This window comes from Mandrillus leucophaeus, unplaced genomic scaffold, assembly GCF_000951045.1.
Source record: "Mandrillus leucophaeus isolate KB7577 unplaced genomic scaffold, Mleu.le_1.0 Scaffold58, whole genome shotgun sequence".
NCBI lineage: Eukaryota > Metazoa > Chordata > Mammalia > Primates > Cercopithecidae > Mandrillus > Mandrillus leucophaeus.
In genome coordinates, this window is record NW_012106252.1 from 2,739,245 (window position 1) to 2,749,028 (window position 9,784).

General features: G+C 38.9%; 1 protein-coding gene across 1 annotated transcript; it reads left to right on the forward strand.

Annotated features, from left to right (window-relative positions):
- The first annotated feature begins 1,258 nt into the window (after window positions 1-1,258).
- Window positions 1,259-8,208, forward strand: KRT25 (keratin 25, type I). The gene is made up of 8 exons (XM_011998926.1): window positions 1,259-1,742; window positions 2,114-2,196; window positions 2,549-2,705; window positions 4,901-5,062; window positions 5,148-5,273; window positions 5,625-5,842; window positions 6,894-6,961; window positions 7,838-8,208. Exons 1-8 carry the CDS (start codon window positions 1,314-1,316, stop codon window positions 7,945-7,947), a joined length of 1,353 nt encoding a protein of 450 aa, XP_011854316.1. The 5' UTR covers window positions 1,259-1,313; the 3' UTR covers window positions 7,948-8,208.
- Window positions 8,209-9,784: the final 1,576 nt, after the last annotated feature.

A 9,784-nucleotide genomic window follows, 5' to 3' on the forward strand; every position in this document is an offset into this window, starting at 1 on the left:
TCTTACCACAAAATAGGTATGTGAGATAATAGATATGTCAATTAGCTTGATTTGGTACACAATATATTCATATATTAAAAAATCATGTTGTACACCATTAATATATACAATTTTTATTTGTCAAAAAAAATTTTTGAGACAGAGTCTCATTCTGTCACCCCAGCTGGAGTGCAGTGACACAATCTCAGCTCACTGTAACCTCTGCCTCCCAGGTTCAATAGATTCTCTTGCCTCGGCCTCCCAAGTAGCTGGGATTACAGGCGCCTCGCCATGATGCCTGGCCAATTTTTGTATTTTTTAATAGAAACGGGGTTTCACCATGTTGGTGAGGCTGGTCTCAAATGCCTGACCTCAAGTGATCCACCTGCCTTAGTCTCCCAAAGTGCTGGGATTACAGTCGTGAGCCACCACACCCGGCCTTATTTGTCAATATTTTATATTTCCATAATAGGTAGAGTTTTTAGTAAATACATGTGAATTCCCGCCCACTAAATACCTTACTGATGACTTTCACCTGAGCTAAACCACAGTAAATTAAGACAGAAGAAATAGTTCCTTCCAGGTTTGCTTCAGATTTTGCAGGGTCAGGAAATAAGTTAATGTCTTTCCAAACTCCCACAAAACATAACACCAGTTAGGGGTGTGCTCGTAATTACCAAAATGGATAAGATAAGGCAACTCTCCCCAGTCATAAGTGTCAACAAAATACGATGCACATGTCAGCCAGAATGGAAGTTAACTTCCCTTGGGAAACAGTGGCAAGAGGAATTTAAAAATAAAAACAAAAACCTATTAGTTGAAGAACCAGGTTGGGGAAATAATGATTACAGTTCTATTCTCTACTTATGTAGAAAAACCTTGAGACAATAAAAGCAGAAAAAGTCTCAGAAACATCACAGCCTGCCTTGGCATAATAGCCCAAAACCATGATGCCAAATTTCTATTCAGTAATGAGCTGATGAGGTTTATCTTCTAAGGATGGAAGTGAAGAATGACTCACCCAACATTTAAAAATGTAATAATGAACCTGACATTGCTCCACCCAGACCCATTTCTCAGATTACCACCGACCTGAGGGCAACTGCCCTCCTACAGGAATGAGCCCAGCAAAGTGAGTTACTAATTAGAAAAAATCACCCAATTATGCTAACTTGCTGAGACTGGCAAGCCATGTTTTATTCTATGTAGGCAGAATCTCATTCAGAACACACTTGGGACTTGCCTATAAAAAGGCAAACAGAACCATTTAGACAAGAAGGGACTCCATTCTAGCTTTCACGAATACAGCTCTGCAACGTGTCTGCCCTGATACCATGTCTCTTCGACTTTCCAGTGCCTCCAGGAGGTCCTGTCCTCGTCCCACCACAGGATCACTCAGACTCTCTGGTGGGGGAACCAGCTTTGGGGCTGGAAATGCTTGTGGCATTTCGGGGATTGGAAGTAGCTTCTCTTGTGCCCTTGGAGGCAGCTCATCGGGAGGAAACGCAGCGGGAGGCAATCCCTGTGCTGGCTTCACTGTGAATGAGGGGGGGCTCCTTTCTGGCAATGAGAAAGTGACCATGCAGAACCTCAACGACCGCCTGGCATCCTACCTGGACAACGTGCGTGCTCTGGAGGAGGCCAACGCTGACCTGGAGCAGAAGATCAAGGGCTGGTATGAGAAATTTGGGCCCGGCTCTTGCCGTGGTCTTGATCATGACTATAGCAGATATTTCCCAATAATTGATGACCTTAAAAACCAGGTAAGAAATCATACTTCACAATCATTTTCATGTATCTTTATTTCTAAATTTTGTTTTCCTTTCTTTATTAAGTTCTAAAAACATTTATTGTTCCTACTTGTGATTTTTTTTTTTTTTTTTTGAGAAGGAGTTTTGCTCTTGTTGCCCAGGCTGGAGTGCAATGGCAGGATCTCACCTCACTGCAACCTCCACCTCCTGGGTTCAAGAGATTCTCCTGCCTCAGCCTCCCGAGTAGCTGGGATTACAGGCGCCTTCCACCACACCCACCTACTTGTGATTTCTTAAAGAGAATTCCAATTTAGCATTGGAAATAAGCATTAAGTAGATTCAGTTGGTTTAGTTCATGATAAAAGTCAAATTCCCATTTCTAGATCATCGCTTCCACCACCAGCAACGCTAATGCTGTTCTGCAGATCGATAATGCCAGGCTTACAGCCGATGATTTCAGACTCAAGTAAGTAGACTGCCAGAGTGAAATGAATTCATGGCAATTCATGCAAAGCATTACATCAAATTTGCAACTCTTATTCCAAAACTATAACACACTTGAATTTCACATAAACAGGATGTTATTACTTTTTTATGCTTTGACTATTAAATACAAAGCGTGAACTGCTATTAAAACTAGTTCTTTTTCTGTCAAATACTGCAAAGTAGAAACAATAATAATTATTATTATGCAACAAGTTTTGAAAATGCCTCTTGTGGCCAAATCTTCAAAATTCCGGAATTCTAGCATTTGTCATTGATCGGTGACTATGTCTCCAACCATGTGACAAATTAGGAAATCATTAACACTCTTTAAGGTACGAAAATGAGCTGGCTCTTCACCAGAGTGTAGAGGCTGATGTCAATGGGTTACGAAGAGTTTTGGATGAAATAACCCTGTGCAGAACAGATCTGGAGATTCAGTACGAAACCCTGAGTGAGGAGATGACTTACCTCAAAAAGAACCATAAAGAGGTAAGAGCTGGTCATCTACATTTTGCTATCCCTTTGCAGACACTGTGTACCTGACAGGAGATAATGTACATAACCTCTCATATAAAAAGTTGGTGCTGAAGACACATTGTCAGACAGACACGAGGGCTGAGCTGTCTCTTCAAGAGTCGAATTCTTTGTACAGATTCACCCTTGCTCTCTCATCAAGTTTCCTATGGGAAAAAATAAAGGAATCATGTTTTCCAGACCAATCAGGGTTATAAGAGGAGTGTTTGGCTATGTAATTATAGCTAAGTTAAAATGATCTGCTTAGGAGATTACATCAAATTAGATAAAATAAATATAAAATAAATGTACTTTAAGGACATCCTTAAACTGGAAAACTAGATCTAAATTTCTCTATGACAGTGGCAGATTTAAAACACTAAAACATTTACTTCATACATGCATTAAGTATACAAACGTAACACTAGTACGTATTCTTTATAGGTATGGCTGTAAAAATAATGAGAATGAAATTAAGCTATTACACCAGAATTTATACTTAATCATAAACTTCCGAAGCGGTCACTGTTGGAAGTTAAGTTCCAAATTTTATATTGCAGCAATTACATCTTTGGGATTGCTTTCAGAGGTGCTGTTTTCCAAAAGGGAAAAATCTTTATCCTTTGAAAATAAATTTGATATTTTAAATAGCCAAAAGACTTCTATGGTCAAGCCAAATGCTTAAAACAGAAGATCAAGCTAAGAATCCTACTTGATTAGTCATGAGGCTGTCTTATAAATAAAACTACTTGAATAACATTGATTTGCCAACATGGATTCAAATATAGTTACAGCCCATGGTGTTTAATCCATTTTTGATGAATTAAAAGCAATTGATTTTTGATTTTTGTAATGCCTCACTTACAGGCAACCCTATAGAGATATATATATACACACACACACACACACGCACACAGGCAAATATATATATATATAATCTTTTTTTTCATGCTTGAACCAGGAAGTTTTCACTAAATCCTCAGAAGTAAAAGCCACATCTGTAGATCGGGAAGACATAGGGTCAACCAGGAGGAAGGAAAGCTGGATTAGCTGAGGGGCTCACTGCAGGAAGGAATGAAAGCCTTAGTTACCCTCATTAAGACCAATTCATGAATGGGGAGGAGAGTTTCTGCAGCAGACAGAAGTTGATGGGTGGTATTCCAGTACACACAGTCTTCGCTGTGATGCCTGCCATTCACAATCTTAGAACTGACTCACACATTCTAACAGCTTGCAGTTCAGACAGGGTAACATGTAGACTTTGGCTGCAAAATAAATTCCAGCTTCCACGATGATAATAATCATAATAACCAGCATTCATTTAGCATTTATGTGCAAGGTAGTATCATAGAGTCATTATTATTATTAGTTCTTTGATTTCTTTTAACAACTCAGGAAGGATATTTAATTATCCTCAATTTTCAGGTAAGCAAATAGAAACTTAAAGAGGTTAAGCAACTTTCCCAAACTCACCAGCCACTATAGGGCAGAACCAAAATTTACAGAGAGATTTGTGTGACTCCAAAGTCCAACAAGATACTGTAATGTCCCTGTATAGACTTAATAGACAGCTGGGATTCTTTAGAGGATGATGTTCGTCCCTGAGGGGTACACACATACACACACACACACACGCACACACACACATTTATTTACTTATCATCATTTCGATGGTTCAGAATTATTCAAACTCAGCCCTTCAACCATGTTCATGGCTGTGTTCAGGGTGTAGCTGAGTTAAGACTGCATCAAAGCTGGCCTCTAATGAAATGAAGACCAGTCCACAAAGGTGGAGAATAGAATAAGCAATGGAGGACCATTCATTTTAAATGTTTAAAACTTTCATTTGGAAAAGGAATTAAGATTCATTCTGAGTAGCAGAACTGAAACTGATGAGTTTAAGTTATAAGAACAGGAGTTTGGCTCACTGTAATATAGCACTCTGGAACAATTAAAACTCTTCCAGAATGAAACAGGCTAGTTCATGAGGTAGTGAGTTCACCGTCTTTGAGAATTAGGTCAACAGGACAGGAAATATCAAATGTGGTGGGAGGGGGTCAATGCACAGCCTGGGGAAAACCAGACAAACTCTAAGTGCCCTTCCAAAGCTAAGCTTCTAGACCTTCCATGAGATCCCTGCAGAGTTGAGCTGAACACTTTTCTGCCTCTAGGAAATGCAAGTTCTGCAGTGCGCAGCTGGAGGCAACGTGAACGTGGAGATGAACGCAGCTCCCGGGGTGGACCTCACAGTTCTACTGAACAACATGCGAGCTGAGTACGAAGCCCTTGCAGAGCAGAACCGCAGGGATGCAGAGGCCTGGTTCAACGAGAAGGTGACTCTCCTCCGGAAAACAATCCCTTTGCCTGTTACTGATATTCACGAAACTAAGATTTGCTCCTTCACTTATGTCATTTCAGAGCGCCTCGCTGCAGCAGCAGATTTCTGAGGATGTCGGAGCCACAACCTCAGCCCGGAACGAGCTGACTGAAATGAAGCGCACTCTTCAAACCCTGGAGATTGAACTTCAGTCTCTCTTAGCCACGGTAGGAAAAGAACAATTTTTTACCATCCCCCAGGTGATCATGTTAGATACTTGCCAGCTGGTTTTAAAAACCTTAACAATATTGAAATATATATTTTTATAATTGTCTTAAAACATAAGCAAAGAATAGGATTGTATAGCTGACAGCTAAAACAACACGAATGTCTTTAGGTCTATTCTACCAAAAAGAAGGATTTGCTCATTTTCAGGCAGTATCACAGTCTTAACTATGTGTCCATGTGAAATCTAAAACAATTATATGTAAAGTTAACAACAGGAGAAAATCATACATCAAACAAATCCCTGCGTATCTGCATATCCATCTCAGCTTCTCTTTATTGCTTCCTGACAGAAACACTCCCTGGAGTGCTCCTTGACGGAGACGGAGAGCAACTACTGTGCGCAGCTGGCGCAGATCCAGGCTCAAATCGGGGCCCTGGAGGAGCAGCTGCACCAGGTCAGAACCGAGACCGAGGGCCAGAAGCTCGAGTATGAGCAGCTCCTGGACATCAAGCTCCACCTGGAAAAAGAAATTGAGACCTACTGTCTCCTTATAGGAGGAGATGATGGGTAGGTAAAACAATTTGCATGGATGGCGTAATATACTGAAATCTGCTTGCAAGTTAGATCCCACTTTCCACTGGAAAAGTGGACATAATTTGGCTGCATGCATTTATCATCATGAATACTAAATATTAAATACAATACACACTCGACTGCCAAAATACAAATTAACATCTTAACAAACCAATATGCAGCAGGCACCGAGTTTAAGGTATGAACATTGAAAATATCACTTCTAGAGTGAAAAGAATAAACAGGAAGCTAATTGGAGTTTCAATATGTGGACCAGGATTCGGACTCTGGAAATGGTTTCTGGAGCTCATCACTCACAGAATCCTGTCTTCATAGCACTGATGAAGTCCCATGGGCACAAGTCTGGGAGTCTAGAGCTCAGGGTTGTTAGGAGCAGGAAGCTTCCTGAATTCACAACGAAGAGCATTTCATCACCCCAGAAAGTTCTTCTGTGCCCCACTTCCCTTGGCAGTTACTATTTTATCCATTCTTGATGTTAATATAAAAGGAATCATACAGGAAAAAAATCACTTCTTAACACTGAAGCAGAACAAAAACATTACAATCTCAGAGAAAACCCCACTTAGAAAAAGTATCCTGTAATTGTCTAACTGCTGAAGCGATCTACACCGCTATTCCCCACCTATCATCAAACCCTCCCTCATTGACTACAGTGATGCTTCCACATGTAAATCGTTACACAGCTAAATACATTTGTCACAATTCATAAACCTGCAAAACTTAAAAGGGAGAATTTCAACCTAAGTTGTATAAACACATCCCGTGGCATGCCAGAACTGCTGTTAGCATCTCATGACAGCCTCTTCTGCACGTCTCTTCCTAACTCCTCACTTAGTGATGTCACTTGGTAACTTGATATCAGCAATGGAGAAGGTATTCATACCTCTACAGAAATCGGCAAACACTACAAATCAAATACTGGGTTACACAGTTGAAACTACCAAAGAGCTAAAGAAAACCATATGGTGAACCTAGAATGGATGGGGTTCTCTCTAAATCACCCTCTTTTGTGATGTTTTCACAGAGCCTGTAAGTCTGGAGGTTACAAGTCTAAAGATTATGGATCTGGAAATGTGGGAAGTCAAGTCAAAGGTAATTAAAATGAAATCTGTTGTTATGCTATCCTACTTTTTAAATTTTCTCAACTTTTATTTTAGGTTTGGGAGTACATTGAAAGGTTTGTTACATAGGTACACACATGTCATGGAGGTTTGTTGCACATATTATTTGATCATCCAGAAATTAAGCCCAGTACCCAATAATTATCATCTGTGCTCTTCTTCCTCTTCCCACCCTTCCCCCTCAAGTAGAACCAAGTATCTGTTGTTTCCTTCTTTGTGTTCATAAGTCCTTATCATTTAGCTCCCACTTATAAGTGAGAACATGTGGTGTTTGGTTTTCTATTCCTGCGTCAGTTTGCTAAGAATGACAGCCTCCAGCTCTATCCATGTTCCTGCAAAAGACATGATCTTCTTCTTTTTCATGGCTGCATAATATTCCATGGTGCTTATGGCTTTATCCACTCTGTCACTGACGGGCATTTAGGTTGATTCTTTGCCCTTGCTATTGTGAATAGTGCTGCGATAAACATTCACATGCATGTGTCTTTATGGTAGAATGCTTTCTATTCCTTTGGGTATATATACCCAACTACTTCATTTCTAATGCATAGCTTGATTGATCTTATATTACCATAGCTTGGTAAGAATACACACAATAAAGATTTGTAGCAGACACCATATGTGCTAGATATCTAATGTCAGTGATGTGTGCTAATTTTAAGCAAAATAACATGTCACCATGTTTTTTCCTAACCAAATAATCAAAATTATTCACCAAAAATGAGTCTAAGTACTTGTGTTTAGTGCATAGTTCATTCTATATGCAAATACTGTTATTCCTTTAAATGATACAATGTTTTATTCATTTTTAACTCTATAAAATCTCCTTTTAATTTTTAATTTTCAGACTCAGCCAAAGCCATAGTGGTTAAGAAAGTTCTTGAGGAGGTAGACCAACGCAGCAAAATACTGACCACCAGGCTCCACTCCCTGGAAGAGAAATCTCAAAGCAACTAATCTGAGATGCAGCAGAGAACGTACGCCACATGCCCCCTGAGAAGAAAAGGCATTATGTATCTGTCCAGAAAAATGTGCATGTCTAAGAAAAACGTCTGTCCTGTTGTCTTTCTGTTGTTTTCTCTTTCTGGGCAATCAATAACAGCATCTCCCCATTCATCTGGAAGAATGCCACACACAAATCCGATGACTCATTTGATTATCCTACAGAAATCTGTTGTCAATTCTTTGTATTCAATAAACCTCTTCTTTAGCAAGTTATCATTGGTGATATTGTCTTTAGAATGTTTATGTGTGGAATATAAATATGTGAACACGTAACAGCTTTTATTTATATAAAAACTCTTTTAAAATAATAGATTTCCTTATAGATTTTCATCAGGCTTTCCCTATCATTCAAACTGAGACAAATTCAGAAAGAATAAAAGTACTTTTATTTAAATCCCCAATCTGCCATACTTTGACATACTAAGAAGCCTATTCCCTTTAATAATAACTAAAATGTATATATTTCAGGTTCTTCATCTGTAAATGGGGATAATAAAAGTAGTTCTTTCAAATGGTTATTGTAAAGATTAAAGAAATAAGTTATTGCAAAGTGCACTTATGGGATAAGCATTTGATAGATGCTAATATGTATTTTTAATACTCAATATTTATAATGATTAATGTTCAATCTCATTTTCCTTTTGGATATATATTTTAAACAGTATTCCAAATGTAATAGAGGTTACAGCAAAAGTTTTAGTTTAGAACCCAAATTATAGGAATAGAGCCATCCACTTCTACTACAAAGTTGTAGCTGATGTTTATAACTCTTGACCAACAGATTTATCTCTACTAAAGGGAAATAAATTAGATTAATTAAAAACATAATTTCCTCAGATCAGATATTACCTCTAGATATTTAGTTGACCCTCTATACTGTATGGATGGATTGTCCATATTAGAATCTATTCAAAAAAATGGGTTTCAGCCTCTATGTGAAAATAGAAAGCAGGAAAAAAGAGTCTTTTAAGTGTGTTGTAATTATCCCTGAATTGTTTGTATTGCCTGCTTCTGATACAATCTTAGCCACAGGCCTAATTATGTTCCCCATTAGATTATGTGAAACAAAAATACTACAATCTCAGAGAAAATTCCACTTAAAAAAAGATACGTTGTAATCGTCTAAGTGCTGAAGCAATTTATACCACTCTTCCCCACCTATCGTCAAATCCTCCCTCAATGATACGGTTTGGCTCTCTGTCCCACCCAAATCTCATTTTGAATTGTACTGCCATAATTCCCACATGTTCTGGGAGGGACCCGGTGGGAGATTATTGGAATCACGGGGGCATTTTCCCCCATACTGTTCTCATGGTAGTGAACAAGTCTCACAAGATCTGATGGTTTTATCAGCGGTTTCCGCTTTTGCATATTCCTCATTTTTCTCTTGCCGTGTAAGAGGTGCCTTTCATCTCCTGCCATGATTTGAGGCCTCCCAGTTATGTGGAACTGTAAGTGCAGTTAAACCTCTTTTTCTTCCCAGTCTTCATCAGCAGCGTGAAAATGGACTAATACACTTATGGACTAAAGCAATGATTCTCAATGTAAATCCTTACACAGCTATATATGTCACGATTCATAGACCTCAACAACTTAAAAAGGTGAATTTTAATATAAGTTTGTAATACACCCTGTTGTGTGCTAGAACTGTTACCATCTCATGACAGCCTCTTCTGCACATCTCTTCCTGACCCTCCATTTAGTGATATCACTTGGTAGCTTGATGTCAGCAATGGAGAAGGTATTCACACTTTTGCAGAAATTGGCAAACCCTACAAATCAGAAATTC